This window comes from Hyla sarda, chromosome 4, assembly GCF_029499605.1.
Source record: "Hyla sarda isolate aHylSar1 chromosome 4, aHylSar1.hap1, whole genome shotgun sequence".
Taxonomy (NCBI): domain Eukaryota; kingdom Metazoa; phylum Chordata; class Amphibia; order Anura; family Hylidae; genus Hyla; species Hyla sarda.
Genome location: NC_079192.1, coordinates 168,550,870 through 168,573,357, shown reverse-complemented (window position 1 = coordinate 168,573,357; position 22,488 = coordinate 168,550,870). Strand labels below are relative to the sequence as shown.

Here is a 22,488-nt window from a genome sequence, read left to right as displayed (position 1 = left end):
TCGTCAGTTTCCTCGGCTCGCAGCTTCCTGTTCCTTTAACAGCAATAAGGAAGTGCAATGTAGAATGACAGCTCCACAACAACACCATGGTGCCCGGTATATACCAGGCGGCCGGGAGCGCTGAGGGTGGCACATAGACCGTGGTGTACGGACATAGACGCGGAGGGTACATGGCACACCATGGCTAGCTGGGCCCCCCCTCGGCTTAATGACTTCATTCTGACTGATAAACTGGGCAGCGGCACCTATGCCACCGTGTATAAGGCCTACAGGAAGGTAACCGCTGGGGGTGGGATTGTGGGCATAGTACCAGGCATGATAGCCATTGTATGGCAGCATGTGCATATGTATGTGCTGGCCTTAGGATAAGTTTCCACTCGGTTTTTTTCTGGCGTTTTTTTGACCTGTAAAAAAAAATACACCACAAAAACCTTTCCTCATATTGCACTCCCAAGATGCGGTTTTTGTGGCTTTTCTTAAAGGGGTAGTTCAGTGGTGAAAAACGTATTCCCCCCCCAGCGGTTGGGCCCCCCACGATCTCCTGTATGGGGCCCCGGCTCGCTGGCCAGATAGTGTGTTGACCACCGCACGAAGCTGCTGCCAACACGCCCCCCTCAATACATCGCTATGGCAGAGCCGGAGATTGCCGAAGGCAGCGCTCCAGTTCTGCCAGGGAGTTGTATTGACGGGGAGTGTCAGCTGCCACTTTGTGCTGTGGTCAACACACCCCCTTCCCGCGGGCTGTCAGGGCCCCGCACAGGAGATCGCAGGGGCCCCAGTGGTCGGACCCCCCGCGATCTGAAACTTATCCCCTATCCTTAGGATAGGGGATAAGTTTTTCACCACTGGATATCTCCTTTAATAGTTGGTTTTAGTCATGGTGTTTATATTTTTGCGTTTTTCCTTTTATCATAAGTCATGTGATTCTCTCATCACCAATGCTAAACCTACGTGGTGTGGGAGAGAAACGCCAATATTTTGTCCAAATAAACGCCAAGTCTCAACATGCTGCGATTTTGGAAAACTGACGCTGAGCCCCAAATTACATAAAGATCCCAAAGATGAGTGAAAAAACGACAAGTAGATTTGGCATCTCGTAAATCCCTATTGACTTTCTCTATTGACAACAACTAGTCGCGGTTTGTCATCAAAAATGCTGTGCAGCATTTGTGGCGTTATTTGGGGACGTTTTTGCAGCCTAGCCTTACACACAATACTACATGTATGACTGCTCAGTCACACCCTGTCATGGCGGCTGGTGAAGGCCATAGCCCTATTAGTAAACTGGGAATAGAGATTATATATTCTGAAGAAAACTAGTCACCTGTTCAGTCCCCACCGATTCCGGATGATGCCCGCAGGCTCCCGCCATGATGGGCTTCATGGCCTATGGGCATGTGACCGTGGTGACTGATCAGTAGCTTCTATGGTACCTGCCATTGCGGCCAGGTAACCCACCCCCAAGTAGCACCCCATTGGTTTACATTGAAAATACTCATCATGGTGTTTAAAAAAAAAATTTTTGTAGTGTAAAAAAAGAAGTGACATATATATATATATATATATATATATATATATATATATATATATATATGTATATTACACATCTAATGCTTACATTGAAATCAGTGGGAGCACAAAATAATGCACCCAATACATGTGACTAATGTGTCAGATCTGCACCCAATGTAAGCTTAGAAAAAGCTTCTAAATAAAAAATGCCTCTTGACTACACACCCATAAAAAACATGTCTTTGAGAAGCATTCCTGCCTTGAAATATACAGATCATTTTCAGTTTCAGTTTTACACTGTGGTGGAGATTTATCAAAATCTGTGTAGAGGAAGAATGGTGCAGTTGTCCTTAGGCTGCATTCACACTTCGTTTTTACATTACGGTTGCCGGATCTGGCTGGGGGTGGGGCAAACCAGGCTCTCCCGTGCCCGAGCCGGACCAGCGCTGCATGCGGTCTCCTGACCGGATCTAAAACCGTAGTATACTACAGTTTTATGTCCGGTCACAAAACCGGATACGGGTCAAAAATGAGCCAACCGGAGTCACATTTTGACTCTGGTCGGCTCATTAAAGTAAATGGGAGTTCAGCGCTTGTCCGGCTGGGGTACGGGAGAGTCCGGTTTGCCCCTCCCCCAGCCGGATCCGGAACCCATAATGTAAAAACAAAGTGTGAATGCAGCCTAAACCAATCAGACTGCTTCTTTCATTTTTTAAATGGCCTCTGAAAAATAAAAGAAGTGATCTGATTGGTTTCTAAGGACAACTGCCCCACTTGTCCTCTACACAGGTTTGGATAAATCTTCCCCGATGTAAATATAGCCTTAGTATAGCATGTGACCCCCGAGGCCTCTGATTGGCTGCTGCCAGTAGGTTCTCCCTGGAGCCTGGGTGAAGTATCTGTGCTAGATAGGTGGGAGACTGTAGAGGAAAGCACAGATTTTTTGGGAGGTTGCTATGTTATTTGTTGCTCCCACTTTTTTTCTTACACGGTCCCTTTTGCATTTGGTTCTTAAAACCGTATAAAACTGGCAGATGCGCTCTTAGGGCAGTGTTTCATAACCAGGCAGCCTCCAGCTGTTGCTAAACTACAAATCCCAGTATGCCCAGACAGCTCACACTGCAGGCACACTGTTTGGGAAACACTGTCATAGGGTACATTCACACATACAGGATTTGCTGCATATTTTCCTGGACAAATCAACAAACCCTAAGGCTAGGTTTCCACACAGGTTTTTTTTCTGGCGTTTCTTGGAATACTGCCACTATAGTTTTTGAGCCAAAGTCAGAAGTGGATCCAGTAGGATCCACATTCCTTTTAAATACACTTCTGGCTATGGCTCAAAAACTGCAGTGGCAGTTTTCTAAAAAATAAAAAACAGAAAAAAACCTATGTGGAAACCTAGCCTTAAAGGGGTTCTTCACCATAAGGTGATATTAGTATATACCTGGCAGGCAGTAATGGACATGCTTAGGAAGGATCTGCGCTTGTCTTGGGGATAAATGGCTATGTTGTGAGATTACCATAACACTGTGGCTGGCTTTTAGTGAACTGGTATTTCCTGTTTGATTTTTCTTTTTTTGCCTACAATTCCCATAATTCCATTTTCCTCCCTCCCACACATCAGCCAACCCACCCAGTGAAACATAAATGAGCTGCATCCATTCAAAAGACCTGTGGTTTTCAATCAGGGTGCCTATAGCTGTTGCATTAGTTGCAGATTGAGGCGCCTCTTGATAAAGCTACTTACGTAGCCAAACATGTCTCAGCTGTTTATTTTATCATTGACTTACCAGCAAAAAATAAGCAGCAGAAAAAAAGCAGCTGATAATCCGCAGCAAAGTCCGTCTGTGTAAATGTACCCTAAAGGTAGAGTCACACATGCTGTATTTTTTTGTGTATTTGCTGCTGCATATTTTCCTACCCTTGGGGTAGGATCACACGTAGCGCATACGCAGTGTATTTGAAGATGCGGATGCGCTACTGACAGTCCCTACACTGTGCCTGTGCGTCCTGCATTGTCTGCTCGTAGTTGCAATCCACAGCTATGAGCAGACACACAGGGATCTGCGAGTAGCATGTGGATGCGCAGTGTTCTCACAGACATTGCAGTCGCTCCCCCTGCTCCCTGATCTAGGCCGAGAGCAGCCACGATGTCTGTGAGTACACTGCACATGCGCACGGCAACTCATAAATCACTGTGTCTGCTCATGGCAGCTGCGAGCAGACAAAGCAGGACGCACAGGCACTGCAGAAGGCACACTCTAGAGACAGTCAGTAGCGCATCCACAGCGTCAAATACTCTGCAGATGCGCTACATGTGACCCTACCTTTAGGCTGGATTCACATGGCAGAATTTCTGAATTCTGCACAAATTTATATTGCATTCACTTCATTGGAATTCCTGCAGCAGAAATTCTGATGTATGAATGGGACACGAGAATTCCATTGAAATGTATTGAGCTCCCTGAGCATGGTCCCTGTACAGTTCCCGTATAAGTTTTCAATTTGAAAACTGTATGCCAAACGATGCCTCAGATTGTGTCCGTTTTGCATCCTGTACGGTTTTGTCAGTTTTTTTCCCGTACCCAAAACTGTAGCCTACCATGGTTTTTGGTCCGGGTGAAAACCCGTATTGAAACACATATGTTTTTTTAGTTTTTTTTTTTAACATGGGAGTCAGTGGGAACCATACAGAACCGTATGTGTGTACGGTTCCATACGGTTTTTGACTTTGCACAGTTTTTCTCTTGGAATTTCAATCAAACAAGTGAAACTTATTTATTATGGAATGAAAAGTTAAAAACTTATACATTTTTTTCTTAAAAAACGGATGCAACCAGACATCATTTTTCAAACCGTATACAGATAAAAATTTGTACACACGTTTTGATACAGTTTGGTCAGGTTTTGAAGAATCTGTTTATTTTTTATCAAAAACCTCATACGGGAACTGTATTGCAAAAACGTGGTGTGAACCCAGCCCTAGCTGAGAGCAGGATGGATTTGCCGCCAGGAATATCCACATATCTTGAAAATGCTGCAGAATTGAAACATTATTTTAAAGGGGTACTCCGGAAGGAAAAGAAAGTTTTCAAATCAACTGGTGACAGAAAGTTAAAGAGATTTGTAAATTATTTCTGTTTAAAAATCTTAACCCTTCCAGTACTTATCAGCTGCTGTATATTACAGAGAAAGTTGTGTAGTTCTTTCCATTCTGACAACCGTGATCTCTGGTGTTGGTGCATCCCTATTGTAGGACTTTTTATTTATACAGTAAAGAAGTATTATCTATATGTAAAACAGGAAAACCCCTCTACTTTATACAAGGAATACCTGTTATAATATCATTTGTTCTAATGACGTCTTTGTACCTCCCTGGAGAATCGTATTTTCTCCTATTAGCTCTGCTTGTATGGGCTACAGTATGGGAGCAAATGGATGCATAACATATGGATCCTTTTTTTTCTCTTAAAAAAAAAAAAAAAAACGATATCATTAAATCATTTTATTGAAAGTATGAATAAACGTCGGCATCACAGGATATACAATGATATAGATAATCGTACAAGATGTAACCATAGAGACTGTTCAGCAATAAAAAGGAACATATCACGGCTTTGCTGAGTGCAGAGATTTGTGAAAGGGAAACACTGCTGCCAGGGGGTGGCATCCCACAGGAAAGTTTGAAAGTGTTATCAGATCACTAGGGTACAGGGATCAGGGCTAGAGATGAGCAAACTTACAGTAAATTCGATTCGTCGCAAACTTCTCGGCTCGGCAGTTGATGACTTTTCCTGCATTAATTAGTTCAGCTTTCAGGTGCTCCGGTGGGCTGGAAAAGATGGAGTCTTTCCTAGGACTGTATCCACCTTTTCCAGCCCACCGGAGCACCTGAAAGCTGAACTAATTTACGCAGGATAAGTTATCAACTGCCGAGCCGAGAAGTTCGTGACAAATCGAATTTACTGTAAGTTCGCTCATCTCTAATCAGGGCCATGTGGTTTCTTGTAGGATACCATATGGATCCTTAAAGGGGTATTCCAAGCAAAAACTTTTTTTTATATATCAACTGGCTCCGGAAAGTTAAACAGATTTGTAAATTACTTCTATTAAAAAATCTTAATCCTTCTAATAGTTATTAACTTCTGAAGTTTTCTGTCTAACTGCTCAATGATGATGTCACGTCCTGGGAGCTGTGCATGATGGGAGAATATCCCCATAGGAACTGCACAGCTCCTGCGACGTGAGTCATCAGAGAGCAGTTAGACAGAAAACAGCAACTCAACTTCAGAAGCTAATAACTATTGGAAGGATTAAGATTTTTTAATAGAAGTAATTTACAAATCTGTTTAACTTTCCAGAGCCAGTTAATATATAAAAAAAATTTTGGCCTGGAATACCCCTTTTAATGCAGAAGTGTGCATGAAGCCCTAATATGAGAAAATGCTTCTAAATCGAAAGTATACATGTTAGAAGCCAGTCAGATTTTCCGCAGACATTGTGATGAACGTTAGTGTTGTAAATCTGCAGATTTGTGCCATTTCCAGTTTGGGTTTACATGGAGCTCTCTGTATGTGTAAAGATAGAGATGGAGTGATGGAGTGCTATCTATACATACAAGGGCAGATTTACACCAAAAACTGTCTTTCATGACTTCTGGCTTTGTGGGGAAAGGACATGACTTGTGTGTAACTCCATCCATCCAAATTTCATTATAAAACTTTAAAATAAAGTAAGCCAACTAATAGGTGGTCTAAACATGTCTGCAGATGTGGCAGATTTATTTATACAGCAGCCTGAGCGACTTATTCATTTGGAGTATTTTTGGAGTGTCTAGTCTAAGTTTGCAGGGTCTAACCATGAGACAGTATTTGTAAATCCATTATTTGTATCCAGGTAGTAAATCATGTGCATTTCATGGACTTTCTTTTTAAGCTAATTTTACTCCTACAAATCCAGAGAAGTCCTTTAATCATTCCATACAAGTCTTTCTGATTTAAGTGGGACGAGTGCTCATTTGTGGCTCTATATTGTATTGATGCACTCCTAACATGCACCTTCTATGATTTTCCTCTCTTTTTAGCACAACACACGTGAAGTAGTGGCCATTAAATGCGTCAGCAAGAAAAGCCTCAATAAGGCTTCTGTGGAGAACCTACTGACAGAAATTGAGATCCTGAAAACCGTCCATCATCCACATATTCTTGAGCTGAAGGACTTCCAGGTCAGCTACTGCAATGTTCTTGCTTTCCTTGCTTTGCAGGGGTCATATTAGTGGCTTTTTAGGATGGAAACACACCTGCAGTCTTTGATGCATATTAAAGTGCTGCTTTTGATGCAGTTTTATGAGCCAAGGCCAGAAGTGTATCCTGTTTAAAAGGAGAAGTATAAGGCTGGATTGGGAAAACCATTTTATTATTTTCAGAGAATTTTTTATTTTCTTTTTTATTATTATTATATTTTGACCTCATTATATTCACTTGATTTTTTTCTCTTGTTGTATATGCTGGATGGATGTATCGCAGTGGGACCGGGATTATATATTTCTCATCACAGAGTACTGTGCTGGTGGAGACCTATCTCGATTTATCCGGACCCGTCGTATTCTTCCAGAGAAGAATACACAAATTTTCCTTCAACAGCTAGGTAGGTAGTTTTTCTTATAGCAGTTGGACAAATATACAGAAGGATACAGCAGGAGCAGTTGAGGTGGCAGGATACAGCAGGAGGTGAGACCTGTTAGCCTCCTGCTGTTGCTAAGCAACAACTCCCAGCATGCACAGCCAAAGGGCATGCTGGGATTTGTAGTTTTGCAACAGCTGGAGGCACAGCTACAACTCCCAGCATGCCCTTTGGCTGTCTGAATGCTGGGAGTTATAGTTATGCAACAGCTGGAGGCACTTTTTTTTTTTCTATGAAAAAGTGTGCCTCCAGCTGTTGCAAAACTACAACTCTCAGCATGCACCGACAGCCAAAAGGCATGCTGAGAGTTGTAGTAATGTGCCTCCAGCTATTGCATATCAACAACTGCCAGCATGCCCTTCGGCTGTCAGTGCATGCTGAGAGTTGTAGTTTTGCAACAACTGTAGACACACTGGTTATAAAAAACTGTTGCAATCGACATCTCCCAACATGCACTGACAGACCGTACATGCTGGGAGTTGTAGTTATGCAACAGCTGAAGGCACACTGGTTGCGAAACACTGAGTTAAGTAACAAACTCTGTGTTTTGCAACCAGTGTGCCTCGTGCTGTTGCATAGCTACAACTCCCAGCATGCACGGACAGCCAAAGGGCATGCTGGGAGTTGTAGTAGTGTGCCTCCAGCTGTTGCATAACTACAACTGCCAGCATGCCCTCCCTCTGTCAGTGCATGTTGAGAGTTGTTGTTTTGCAACAGCTGAAGGCACACTGGTTGCAAAACACAGAGTTTGTTACTTAACTCAGAGTTTTGCAACCAGTGTGCCTCCAGCTGTTGCATAACTACAACTCCCAGCATGCCTGGACAGCCAAAGGCCATGCTGAGAGATGTAGTTTTGCAATAGCTGGTGATTTGCTGCGCCCCCCCCCATTTTCCATCACAGCTCAAACCCCCGCCCGTGTGAATGTACCCTTAAAACACCACACTACATTAACAGAAAATAAAAAGTAAAACACTACATATACACATTCCCCTCCAGCTATTGAGCTGGAGCCTTCAGCTGTTGCAAAACAAAACCTGCCATATTTTTGTGTTACATGACTCAGCACTTTCCAGTGCTGGACTAAGACAGTTCCATTGGCTGACAGGCGCACTCCCGCCCCCTACCATTGGTTGCTGGCAGGGGTGGGTGCTCATGTGTATAAGATGCCAGCCGCTGCGCTCAGCTTATGACACCCATGGGCGCACAATCCCCATAGCGGGGAATGAGTGTAATGTCAGCTCAGCACTGAGATCCCCTCGCGGGCGCACAGTCCCTGTAGCGGGGAATCAATTACATTACAGTCGCAAATAACATTGCAGACGCACAGCAGGTGACATCCTCTTGCTGTGGTAGCCGAACTCACACTGAAGGGAACCGTGTTTGAGACAGAATATTTGTGGTCACGTGACACGCGCTGAAACCAATGGTAGGGGGCGGGTGTGTGCGTGTCAGCCAATGGAGCTGTCTTAATCCAGCACTGGAAAGTGCTGAGTCATGTAACACATTCCACGGCAAAACACAAAATATGGCACTACACCAGACAGCCATAGACTGTCTAGGCATGCTGGGAGTTTTGCAATAGCTGGAGGCACCCTGTTTGGGTAACACTGCCGTAGGGTATTTTTTGGTTTCGAACACTCGCATCCGAGTCCATCCCTATGTAAATCCCTCGAATGCGCATGGCGCTCTTTCACTCCGGAGCCCTGTCATATTTCAAGAAAACAGTTTAGGGCCACATATGGGGTATTTCCGTACTTGGGAGAAATTGCATTACATGTTTTGGGGAGCTTTTTCTCCTTTTACACCTTATGAAAAGGTAAAGTTGGGGTCTACACCAGCCTGTTATTGTAAAAAAAAATTTTTTTACAAGAGGTAAAAGGAAAAAAAGACCCCCACAATTTGTAACACAATTTCTTCTGAGAATGGAAATACGGTACCCCATATGTGGACGTAAAATGCTCTACGGGTGCACAACAAGGCTCAGGAGTGGGAGCGCACTATGTACATTTGAGGTGATTTGCACAGGGGTGGTTGATAGTTACAGCAGTTCTGACATAAATGCAAAAAAAAACACCCACATGTGAGCCCATTTTGGAAACTACACCCCTCACATAACGTAACAAGGGGTATAGTGAGCCTTAATACCCCACAGTTGTTTGACGAATTTTCATTAAAGTTGGATGTGAAAATAAAAAAAAAAGTTTAAAATATTTCACTAAAATGCTGGTGTTACCCTAAATATGTAACCTCATTTCTTCTGAGTATGGAAATACACCATATGTGGATGTAAAGTGCTCTGCTGGTGCACTACAATGCTCAGAAGAGAAGGAGCGCCATTGGGCTTTTAGAGAGAGAATGTGTCCGGAATTTAAGGCCACGTGTGTTTACAAAGCCCCCATGGTGCCAGAACAGTGGATCCCCCCCACATGTGACCCCATTTTGGAAACTACACCCCTCATGTAATGTAATAAGGGGTACAGTGAGCATTTACGCCCCACAGGTGTCTGACAGATTTTTGGAACAGTGTCCCATGAAAATGAAAAATTTTATTTTTCATTTGCACAGCCCACTATCCAAAGATCTGTCAAACGCCAGTGGGGTGTAAATACTCATTGCACCCCTTATTACATTTTGTGGGGGGTGTAGTTTCCAAAATTGGGTCACATGTGGGGGGTCCACTGTTCTGGCACCACGGGAGGGCTATGTAAACGCACATGGCCCCTGACTACCATTCCAAACAAATTCTCTCTCCAATAGCCCAATGGCGCTCCTTCTCTTCTGAGCATTGTGGTTCGCTTGCAGAGCACTTTACGTCCACACATGGGGTATTTCCATACTCAGAAGAAATGGGGTTACAAATTTTGGGAGGCTTTTTCTCCAATTACCCCTTGTGAAAATGAAAAATGTGGGGTAACACCAGCATTTTAGTGGAAAAAAAAAAATCAAATTGTTCATTTTCACGTCCAACTTGAGCGGAAATTTGTCAAACACCTGTGGGGTGTAAAGGCTCACTATACCACTTGTTACGTTCCTTGAGGGGTATTGTTTTTTCAAATAGTTTGTCATGTTTTTTTTTTATTTATTTATTTTTTTGCTGCTGTTCTGGCACCTAATACGACATGCCCCCCTAAAACAATTTCAGCAAAATTCACTCTCCAAAATCCCACTGTCGCTCCTTCCCTTCTGAGCCCTCTACTGCGCCCACAGAGCACTTTACATCCACATATGAGGTATTTTCTTACTCAAGAGAAATTGGGTTACAATTTTTGCTGGGATTTCTCTCCTTTTACCCCTTTACTAAAATTCAAAAACTGGGTCTAAAAGAACATGCGAGTGTAAAAAAAATGAAGATATTGAATTTTCTCCTTCACTTTGCTGCTATTACTGTTAAACACCTAAAGGGTTAGCACACTTTCTGAATGTCATTTTGAGTACTTTGAGGGGTGCAGTTTTTATAATGGGGTCATTTCTGGGGTATTTATTATATGAAAGCCCTTAAAATCTACTTAAAAACTGAACTGGTAAAATTCCGATTTTGGAAATTTTGTGAAAAATTGGAAAAAAGAGGTTAAAGAGGAGGCTGCCCAATAAGGACAGAGAAGCACTGCAGCCTAGTTCTGGTGGTCTATAAATACATCAGGGATCAAACATATTTGTGTTAGTTTTTTTTTTTTTTTTATTTCACATAGAAATTTTGGGTAGACATTTCAGCTGGGAAATTTTCAGTGACAATTAATATGGGGATTTTGGTGTGGATTTGCATCTATGGAAGTGCAGAATATGTAAATGTAAAATAAAAAACTCAATGGAGGAATTTACACAGCTTTTCTGTGCACATTTGTCACTCATTTTATCACAAATTTGTAAAAAAAATTATGGGACTTTTTTGCCTCCACACTTATTCTTATTTATCAATACTCCTTAGTATGAAGTCAAATGTGCTCTGACTTTTGTAGCCGGAGCTGTTTTATCCAGTGCAACAATATAATATTGTCACACATTTATGGGCAATCTCACTTCAGCCAAGACCACACTTTGACCAACTTATTTAGATCTAACCTATTTATTTATAATAATTAAAAAAAAATGTGCAGCATTTTGATAAAACTTGGTTCAGTTACACATGATATATGACCAACAAAACAGTATAAACAAATCCCTTCAAATGCATAAACAATGATACATTCTGCAGTTGCAGCATTGCAGTTTTTTGGGTGGAATTTAAACTTTTTAATTTAAGTCAGTGGGGAAAATCCACCACAAATCTTATCCACACTGTAAATTGAAATGCTGCAGATTTCAACCGCACTGCATGTCAGTTTTGCACACAGATTTTGTGAGAAATTGTTTTTCCACAGCATGTGGATGATTTTCTACACTGCTGCAACAAGAAAGGCTGCAGATTTTCTGCACAAAAATTCCATGTGGAATATCTTCAGCTTAGGCTCCTTTCATACTATATGTTGCTCCGTTTTAAAGACCCGTCATAATGTCCCAATGTTTTGTTAAGAAAACCCTTAAAAACGTCCTTTACAAAATCCCATTCAAGTTTATGAGATTTTTTGATTATCCGTTATCACCCGTTATAGCCCGTTACGAATAACTGATGTTACATGCACTAATTTTTCTCCCATCATAAATAACATCCGTTATTTATAACGGGCTATAACAGGTGATAGCAGATAATCAAAAAATCCCATAGACTTGAGAATTGGGATTTTGTAATGGCCGTTTAACGGCCGTTTTTAAGGGTTTTCTCAACAGGACATCATAACAGGTCTTTAAAATGGAGCAAAATATAGTGTGAAAGGAGCCTAACATGTCACATGTGGCTTTACCCTAAGGCCATGACGTGCAGAGAGTTTGAGCTGTCGGGATATTAGGAAACATATGTGAATAGAGAATAAAGAAGACGACTGAGCCACAGATTGATAAAGTGTTTGAAGTGCGTATCCTACTTTGTAACAAAAACTTGTGGCCCTTTGGGATGCAGAAACTGACAGTAACATAAAGCCATCAAGGTCATAATATCATCAGGTATCAGTTTTTCTTACAAATGATCAGACCAACATAGGTACAGTCCCACATTGTGCACAATAGCAGTACAAGTGGACTGTTTTAGATGAAACTGCTTTGTAAGCTTGACACAGTCTCATTTTTTTTGTACACGTGAAGAGGCCTAGGACTGTGCTGGAGCATATGGAGATGTTTAGATTCTAGTGAAGTGGCGGGTAACGGGTGGCTCTGTTGGCAGATTGGATCCAGGAGAATTTGGATTAAGCTTCTGGACTTTGAAGCTTATCATAACAGTCATGACAAAAAATGACTTACTAATAATATACTGTCTATAGTTATGCAGCGCTAAGGATTGCTTAAAATATAAATTAACACCTGCTTTTTTTGTTTTTCTTCATTCCAGCAAGTGCTCTGAAGTTTCTGTACGAGAGAAATATTTCACACTTGGATCTGAAGCCTCAGAATATTCTACTTAGTAGCTTTGATAAGCCCTACCTAAAGCTTGCTGGTGAGTTTGGTTATTCTCAGCCTAACTCTTTCCTGATAGCAGGTGTTGGTGGAAAGAAGGATCGGACATGTTTTATTTTAAGATGCCCACAGGAGATAAACTACTGCCAGAGTGTTCTGACAGCAGCTTATTCCCCACTCCCTATGAAAATAAACATGCATGTTTAAAGGGGAACCCCACTATTTTAAAACTAATTCCCTATTCTCAGGATAGGGGGATAAGCGTTTAATCACGCTTTATGCATTCTATATGGTAGCGGCAGAAATACACAAGCACTGTACTCTGGTATCTTCGGCACTCCCAAAGAAAGTGCATGGAGCGTGTGCCAACACACTGCCTTCTGCGGATAGGTGATACGTTTTAAAGTAGGTGAGTGCTTCCTTAAGAGGAAGCTCCGTGGCCAGTTGTTGAATGTGTATGGTCACCTTTAGTTCACAGTTAACATAGTTTTCAAATACTTTACAAGTAGGCATAAAACAATTGCTATAATGTATCAACAATGGTTAACTTTTAGACATTGATATGGAAATAAAGGAGTTCTGTAGTGAAAAATAACTTATCGCCTATCAAAAGGCGATCTCCTGAACGGGGCCCCGGCAGTTTACTGGAAGGGGTGTGCCGACCCCTGGACGGAGCGCTGGCCGACACACCCCCTCCATGTATCCTATAGAGATACATGGAGGGGGTGTTTCGGCCACAGCTTCCTGCGGGGGTTGGTACGGCCGCTTCCTGCAGACTTCCACGCACCCGTTCAGGAGATCTATAACTTATCCCCTATCCTTTGGATAGAGAATAAGTTATTTTTGCTGTACTACTAGTTTAATAGTGTTATGTACTCTTTTGCTTAGGTTAAGGGGTTATCCGACACAGAGCAAAAAAAAACAAAAAAACACCAAAACATTGCTTAGCAAAGTATTATTAGTGCTTATCTGGCTGCCTCTGTCATTATTAGTCCTAAAATTCACAATTCATTTCCTGTACCCAGTCTGTAAATGTAAAAGCAGCTGCCCAATACTACATCTCCCGACATTCCGTGCACTTCTTCGCTCCATAATCCCTCCTTCCCTTCCACAGCCTCTGTTTACACAGTCACTGAACCGAATGAGGTCAGCATCTCCTGGATGTCAGCCAATGTGAGATCATGAAAAACGGCACCAGTGCCGAAGGGCTGCACTCCCATCACACAGACACAGCATGAATCACTTAGAGAGCCTACTTCTTTGAGACTAGACTAGGCAGTCATCACTCGGGCTGGTTTGGATACCGACACCAGAGAAAGCCAAGCCTCCTGGGATGTTGAAAAACTGATGACATGTTATCACATGGGAGGTACAGTGCAGCAATGCAGGGATTGAAAAGGAAGGATTGAAAAAAGGGGTATACGCACTTAGAATCAAGGACGGAAGTATATTGTAAAGTTGCATTTTTTTGAAAAGTTGTTTATGTACGTACAATTTTCTGACACCGGATAACCCTTCTTAAATTGAATTGTGTTTCAACTAGATTTTGGTTTTGCCCAGCACATGATATGCCAGGATGCACCTCAGGCACTACGTGGATCTCCTCTCTATATGGCTCCTGAGATAGTATGCAGTAAACACTATGATGCTCGAGTAGACCTCTGGTCTGTTGGGGTTATTTTGTATGGTAAGAATTCTCAGGCTATTTTTAATTTGTGTTATTTTTTACATTACTGTCACAATACACTGAAGCATATACATTAGTCTATTTCTATATAAAAAATATAAATAATGTCTCCTGACTAGAGGGTTAATGGACTTCATTACAACTGAATAAGGCTGGGTTGTTACTGCATTTTACTTTGGGATACCAGTGAAAAGGTATGCCGATGTATAAGCAGCACACTTGCAGTGTGCCCGTTGAATTAAATGGGCTAAATGTAGTCTACAAGTCAGTATATTCAGTCCATTTCTTGAACATATACTTTAATTTTGCAGGACTCAAAACTGTGGTCTTTCACTTTTGAGGCTTGCAAAATAAAAATATACACCCTTGACTTAACATTGTCACTAGTAGACTGTGTTAAGTCCAATAAAGTTTGCCATAGTATACTCCTGCATACCTTTTTACTGGTATGCCAAGGTATACTGGTGACATGCTGCAAAAACACTGTGTAAACCTAACTTTTCTTAAATATTACAGATAACCATATGCCTAAAGACTTTTTATCGTAATGTGATGATAGTTTTTCTGCTTATTGAGATAAGAATGATGGTTCCCTTGAAGAGGGTGTGCTAAGAATGCCATAGAAGCTGGAGAAGGAATGTGTGTTCTAGACAAATCACTTGTCCTGTTTTCATTTCTGCTCCATATGTCATCAGTCACTTCTCTTTCATCTCAGAGGCTTTATTTGGGCGAGCACCTTTTGCATCTAGGTCATTCTCAGAACTGGAAGAAAAGATAAGAAGCAACCAAAGTATAGAGGTAAGACATGTGAGGATGATAAAGGGCACACTGATGCTAGTGTATTGTAGCCATTAAAGCTGTTGTGCAGAATTAGAAAAACATGGCTGTTTTTTTCCAGAAATAGTGTCATGCCTGTCCACAGGTTTTATGTAACATTGCATTCAGCCCTTTTCATGTCAATAGAGCTGAGCTGCAGTACTGCGGAAAACCTGTGGACAGCCGTGGTTCTGTTTCTAGAATGAAGCAGATGTATTTTTCTAATCCTGGACAACCCACTTGTAGATGTGGTGCTTTTTGTAGTACTGTGTGGATGCTGTATGTGGCATATTAAAAGTAGTGTAATTTTCAGGTTACTGACACTTGTTGACATGCAAAATTGAGAAAAACTGGATGCTTATGCTGACTGATACCCTGTTTATCTCTTTTGGGAAACATTTGTTTGAACATGTGGCTGTGCATTTTTACATTAGATTTTTTTGGATCCCACTGAAATCAGGGAGGCTTGCTTCAAATAATTTAGCAAATGTATGACCAACTTTTCACTAATATAACTTCCTTTGCAGTGCATCTGAGAGTAATAGCTTTCTAAACCTCATTTTTCTTTTGCCATGTGTAGCTCCCAACAAGACCACGGGTTTCCCCAGAATGTCGTGATCTTCTTCAGCGACTGTTAGTAAGAGACCCGGATCAACGTATTTCTTTCCCAGATTTCTTTAACCATCCATTTGTGGACTTGGAGCACATGCCATGTGCGGAGTCTTTACAGAAAGCTGTAAGTATCTTATCTTATCGTTGCTCTGCCTTTTACTTTTTTTGGTGAGCAATTGACCACCTAAGCCATTTTCTTTTTATGACTGGACCATTGTTTTAATATTTCCATGTTTCTGCCTTGACACTTGCACATTAGTCTTGTCATGTACATTATATACACATATATTAGCATTCCAAATGTAATTTTGGGAGTAAAATAAATCTGACTTTCCCCCCTATTTTTTTTACCATTTTTATCATTAACCTAAACTAAGTATATACAGATACACTCAAAATTTTGCATTTGTGAAATGTTGGCATTGTCTTTTATTTAAAGAATAGTAATCATATAAAGCCATTTATATTCACCAAATGACTTGAATCTTTTGTTTTAATCTTAATAATACTGGAAAACATCCAAATGGTCCTTATTAAAAGTTTTTTTTTTTCCTTGAATGTTGGGTCTTGTTAGGCCCCTTTCACACTGCCAGTATGCTCCGGCAAATTTGGCCGTCAAACTCCCTTTTTTTATATTTTTTTCAGTTTTCCTGCCGTAATTTTGTTGGAGCATACTGGTAAATAACGGGTTCCGATGGACCCGATTATATTCTACAGCCATCGTTATTTTCGGACAAAATAGGCAGAGAAAAAGACGGTGCAAGCACTATTTGTTTTCCGGCTTATATCGATCCTAAAGTAACTGACTTCACACTGACGGAGACAGCCGGCAGTGTGAATGAAGCCTTACAGATACACAAGGTGACACACACAGGTTAAATGGCAAGTAAAGGTTAGTGTGTTTGCTCTCACGTGGATACACTGAGAAGGCTAGATACTGAGCCATGGGGAGCCGAAAAGAATTGTCAAAAGACCTGTGTAACGGCAACGGATGGAAAACGATATATAAAAAGCTATCCAAAGCCTTGAATATGCCAGTCAGTACTGTTCAATTAGTCATTAAGGGAAAAAATCCGGGATCTCTTGCTACTAAGCCAAGGTCAGGTAGACCAAGAAAAGTTTTAGTATCAATTTACATAATTATTATTCAGGATACAAAGAAAAAATATACAGGTTATCACAGAAGAAATACAGGCTGCTCTGGAAAAAGACAGTGGGCCTCATTTACTAAGCTGAAACCAACCAGTTTTTGTTGAGTTATATTGGCGCAGAGTGTCTGAGACAGTGTGCACCAGGAAAATCTGACAAACCCGACATTGCACTGTGAAAAGCCGAAAAGGGGCATGGTCTATCGCAAAGGGGGCATGGTCTGTCCAAAAAGGGGCATGGTTTCACAACCCGACCTATTTACTATTGAATTCACAGAAAATCCTGTGGATAAATTGCTGGAAGTTTCCACCTAGAAAAAGCTGGTCGGAAAATGTTCCCGATTTGTAAATCTGTGATCCTCATAGTAAATAAGGTGGAATCCTGCAAGTCTGAAACAACATTTCCCACTAGTAAAAACCCAATACTCTTAGTAAATGAGGCCCAGTGTGCTTGTTTCAAGGAGAGCAATACGACAATACATGAACAAAAATAAGCTGCATGGACGAGTTGCCAGAAAGCAGCTTTTACTTCGTTGATATCTCAAAATTCAAGTTACAATATGCCTGACAACACTTTGACGCGCCTCACAGTTTTTTACACACAATTATTTGAAGTGACAAGACCTAAACAAGGAATGCTATCCCCACTGAAGCATGGTGGTGGTCACTGATGTTATTAGGGGCATTCATGACAAGATAAATGTTAACTGAAAATACTGGTAGACAGTTTTCATTTGCCTGCACGCTGCGCATAAGACACTCCTAGACTTTCCAGCATGACAATGACACTAAGCACAAGACCAAGTTGACCCTCCAGTGGTTACAGCAAACAAGGTAAAGATTCTGGAGTGGCCATCACAGTCTACTGACCTTAATATCATCAAGCCACTCTAGGGGAACATTCTGCTATGACAAATTGGTAGCTTTGCCACCTTCAAGGTTCGGGGCCATTATAGACAATTATTACAAAAGTCTGCACACTGTCATTGATGCTAAAGGGGGCAATACAAAGTATTAAGAATTCTAGGTTTGATTACTTTTTAACAGAGGTGTTATTTGTTGCCATGTTTTAATTTATGACTGCCATTCTCTAATAACCTACAGAATAATGGAATAATTGTTGCACGCTGTGCATGCTCAGCCTACCCTCTATTCATCCACCAAACTTTGCCAAACATGGGCCACACATGCACAGTGCACACCATTCATTCCCGGGACCCCCCTCCTATGGATAGGGGATAACTGCTTCGGATGGGAATACCTCTTCAATATATTTTGTAGGTTATTTCTAGTCTTGTTTTGCTTTGTCTTTACCTTGTCTTTTGGATTTATATACAGGCGGCCTTTGTAGTGGAGGCAATAGAGAAAGATGGAGCTGGGGAGCATTCAGCCGCCCTCACATTGTACTGCCGAGCTCTGGAATACTTCATCCCTGCCCTGCACTGTAAGTATTCATTTTTATTAAATGTCTACTTTCCTCTTTTTTTAATATGTTTTGTTTTTCTTTTTTTTTTCAACTTAAATCATCTTTAGAAATGGTTGCAGATGTTTAATTTGCATAAACATTAAGCTTTAAAATACATTTAACTACTGTATTATTTCATGTAGATGAAACAGATGTTCGCCGTAAAGAAGCCATCCGTTCTAAGGTTCGTCCTAAGTGTCTGTTTCCTGCCTTCAATCATACCCTGTGTCTTTAGCAATGAATGATAAAAGGCATCCTAGATTTCACATGCAAGATGCAACATTGCACAATTTTTCATCTAAAAGGAGAGTTTCAATCTTTGCTGTTTATGTGTAAAATATTAAACTCTGTGCATGGTGCAGGTTTGTCAGTATGTGTCCAGAGCTGAGGAATTAAAGGTCCTGGTGTCATCTAAAAATAAGAGCCTGCTACTACAGGGTATACCATCACGGGAGCTTTTGAAAGGTGAGTTCTAGCACATTTTGAAGGGTAGCTAAAATAAAACCCTGAAATTTTACTTTTAAATAGATGTTTATTTTTTTGGTTTAGATTTTTTGATGTTGTGCTTGTAAATGTATAGCAGCAAATAACAGTGCATAAAGGAGAATAAGTAAATAACCCGAGGTTCACGTTTGTATACTATAGCAATATGGGGGCAATATAGAATTTAAATAGTGGTAACAGAGTATCGGATATGTGAGTGAGCCTCTTACCAAGACACAGTAAAATGGACAATGCAGGGGAGTGATTTGAGGTTGGGATATTGGGACTATGTCCATTGGCTCTCATACCCACTTTCAAAATGCTGTGAATTTACACAGTGCAATTCTTGATTGAATTTTTTTTTCTAAAAATCATATAAAAGACTAAAGTACAGAAATTCTTACCTTTTTCCATTAATACATTACAGCTATGTTGTTTCATCTTGGCATGTATATATTTTTATATTTTGCCACAACTAATGAAGGCCTTTTTAATCCTTTAATGAAGAGATGTCCCTGGACAAGCCACGTCTGTTTGCTGCCTTGGAGGTGGCCTCAGCTGCGGTAGTGAAGGTAACAAGTCAGCAGAACAAATAGCAGCAAACTCATTTGCTAGAAATTCCATACATTCCTTGTATTATTAATGCCCCTGCAGGATGAAGAAGGCCAGGCTGCAGATGCTCTGGATCTGTACCAGCAGAGTCTGGGGGAATTGATACTAATGCTGTCGGGTGAGTGAAAATATTTTGTGTGACAAGGGTCTTATAGACAGTGAATAATATCAAGGCGTGTCCTCAGTTGCTTAGAAAGGTTATCCCTTAGTGCAGAGACCTGCTAACTAGGTACATTTCTTGCACCGACTTGCCCCAGCAAAATCACCTGTTTTAGGATCTAATACCGAGGTATTAGTTTATTGTCCGGATGGCTGCATCCTAAGGGGATATAAAGGGTTATTTGTGGTGAGAAAGAAGCAATATAATGCTGTTCTCTTTGTACATTGATCACTGTCATCAAGCAGATTGTAAGCAAACAATGTGAAAATATTACCGATTTACTAATTTACTGATTCCAGTTGTCTACTACGTTCTTCAAGTTATAGCATCAGCCTTATATCAGAATTTACTATCATGTGCACTTATACCAAGAGCTGAAACGTTAAGACACCTCTTTGTTTAAGCTGAAGCCTTTAACACTGCACATATGTATGACAAGCTACTCATGTGACACATCAATTACGTAGGCTCAGCTTTAAGGACTGCGTGGTTTGGATCAGTGAGATGATAAAGAAAGGCCTGGGAGTAATCATCCTATATATTGGCAGTCATCCAACTCCAGTGTCTGTCACATATGTTTCCCATATTAACGTTTATAACATAAGGACTGCTATAGAATACATTTTGCATTCATATCGAGTGCAGCTAATAAAAAGGGTCCTGAAAACTGTTGAAAGTTGTATGCACCAAATTTGAGATCTACTACATGTCCTGAGATGTAGAACAATACTTTGGACACACTTTACCCTTTTCATTTTAAAGGGGTGTTCCAGGGGGTGGCATGTTTTTTTGTAGTTCTGCAGCAAGTCTGGAGTGATATGCAGTGTAATGGTTGCATGTGTCAGGTGCTGGGTCATGGCAGCAAATTATTATATATATTTTTATGTTTATGTCAAATCTATTTACAAAAACCCTGCAATCTTGCACTCTAGCCACCAAGCCTAATAATAGGCCAACATGTTTTGTAAAGATCACTTTTCAGCAGTCATTTCACTATCATCACAGGTGGAATTACAATGATGGATGACACAAATATATCGATAACCCAGGTGCACAATGGTCACAATAGGTGATGCTGACATCTCAGCATGTCTCATCCATGCCGTCATGATGTTCATCAGCTGATATCTGTGCCTCCGCCAGAAAGTTCTCTCTAACTGTGTAGAGTTTGTCTTGCCATATAGGCCTCAATACACAAATTGATGATTTCTTTTTCATTTTGGTCCTTGTAGCTGAACCTGCTGGAAGAAGACGGGAGCTACTACATGCTGAAGTGAGTACAACCGACAAGACAGTAATCATAGGCTGTGGTAGAAACATAGGCTGAAAGAAATGTATTAGGTGCATATTAGAACCTAAACCTGGTGTTTTTTTTATAAATTGTATCATTTTTGACACTCACTAAGCCACCTGCCCAATCTTATTTAATTTTAATATGTTCCTACATATCTGCCAATCCACAAAGTATTTTTTGCTAAACAGCCAAGCAGTTCCTTGCTCTAGCAGAGAAATGCACTTTACACCCAAGGTGGCAACTTGCTGCCATAGAGGTTTTATTTTGTGAGCTACAGCTCCCACCCCTTTGGGTAATCTAGATGTGCTTATCCTTATCCAGATTCAGGCACTAATGAAGCGAGCCGAGTTTCTGAAAGAGCAGGTAAGTAGAAGATAAGAAAAGAACACATCAGGTGGGTGCGAAGAATGTTTGCTCTTTAGGATCTTTAAACCAGGTTCTCTCTTTGACGGGTTTACTGCAGATGAAAACGTCTAGTTGGAAGTCTGAATCTCTCGGACAGGAAGAGATGCTATCAGACTCTGTACGAAGCTGTGAGTATATACACTTTTTTTTATCTTCTACACTTTTTTCTCTTTTGAAGTAAAGGATACATACCGCAAAAATAAAATAGAATATTGAAGCGTTTTTACAATCGAGCTCCTGCAGCAGGATATCTGTTTAAATCTCCCACAACTTTGAAGCCTTAGACTACAGTGATCAGGATATGGATATAAAGTTTTTAATGCAAGTCTATGACCCCCCAAAAATATATATATTGCACTCCAGCAACAGGACCGAAATAGCAGATTAATATACCAAAATAGTTAGTAAACAGTAAATTTTTTTTTTGTTCTCTTCTGCTGTACATACAAGTCTGGGAAATCCGTTTCACTGTAGTCTCGAGCTCCAAAGTTGCAGGAGATCTAAACAGATGCTGCCGTAGTGTGATTACAGCCGTGCTTTTACTACAGAGCAGTAATACAGCAATATGGACAATGGGGGAAATTCATCATCAATGGTAAAGCTGTTTTATTGTCTATATATATAAAAATATATAATTTATGCCAAAATGTTACACCTTTGTACATGGTGTAACCTTATGTGCTTTTGTAGAAAGTGTTGTAGAACATTTTCCAGATGGGCTTTGCAGTGGTAACCTATTTAAGAAATGCACAAAGCATGACATTTTTGCACACTCATTTTCTGCCTTAGAATTTCAGCAACATTTTTACATGAGCAAGGTGTGTGTACTTGCATCTAATTTGTTATACGGTTGTACGCCTTTTTGATATATTTGGTTCAATTACACCAACAAAAACCCAACAATTTCAAACTGTTTAGAAAATCACTTTGCCCACACCAATGAAAAATTTCCCCCATTGAGCTTGAGAGAAAAAAAAGTCTACATCTTGGTATAATGTTAAATGTCTTCCTCTCTCTTTTTCAGCATGCTCTCTGCAGTAGCCACATTGAGGGACTCTAACTTGGAAGGAATTCTCTTATATGGTCTTAGTGATATTATGTATAAATTAAATTATTTTCCAATC

The 22,488-nt window shown here is 40.7% G+C and overlaps 1 protein-coding gene across 1 annotated transcript; it reads left to right on the top strand.

Moving 5' to 3' along the window:
• Positions 1-27: 27 nt before the first annotated feature.
• Positions 28-22,488, top strand: ULK3 (unc-51 like kinase 3). Its single transcript, XM_056572683.1, has 16 exons — positions 28-276; positions 6,599-6,739; positions 7,041-7,161; positions 12,618-12,722; positions 14,226-14,369; positions 15,085-15,167; positions 15,766-15,921; positions 18,284-18,389; positions 18,554-18,594; positions 18,773-18,875; positions 19,401-19,465; positions 19,548-19,623; positions 20,898-20,938; positions 21,281-21,322; positions 21,423-21,492; positions 22,389-22,488. Exons 1-16 carry the CDS (start codon positions 181-183, stop codon positions 22,403-22,405), a joined length of 1,407 nt encoding a protein of 468 aa, XP_056428658.1. The 5' UTR covers positions 28-180; the 3' UTR covers positions 22,406-22,488.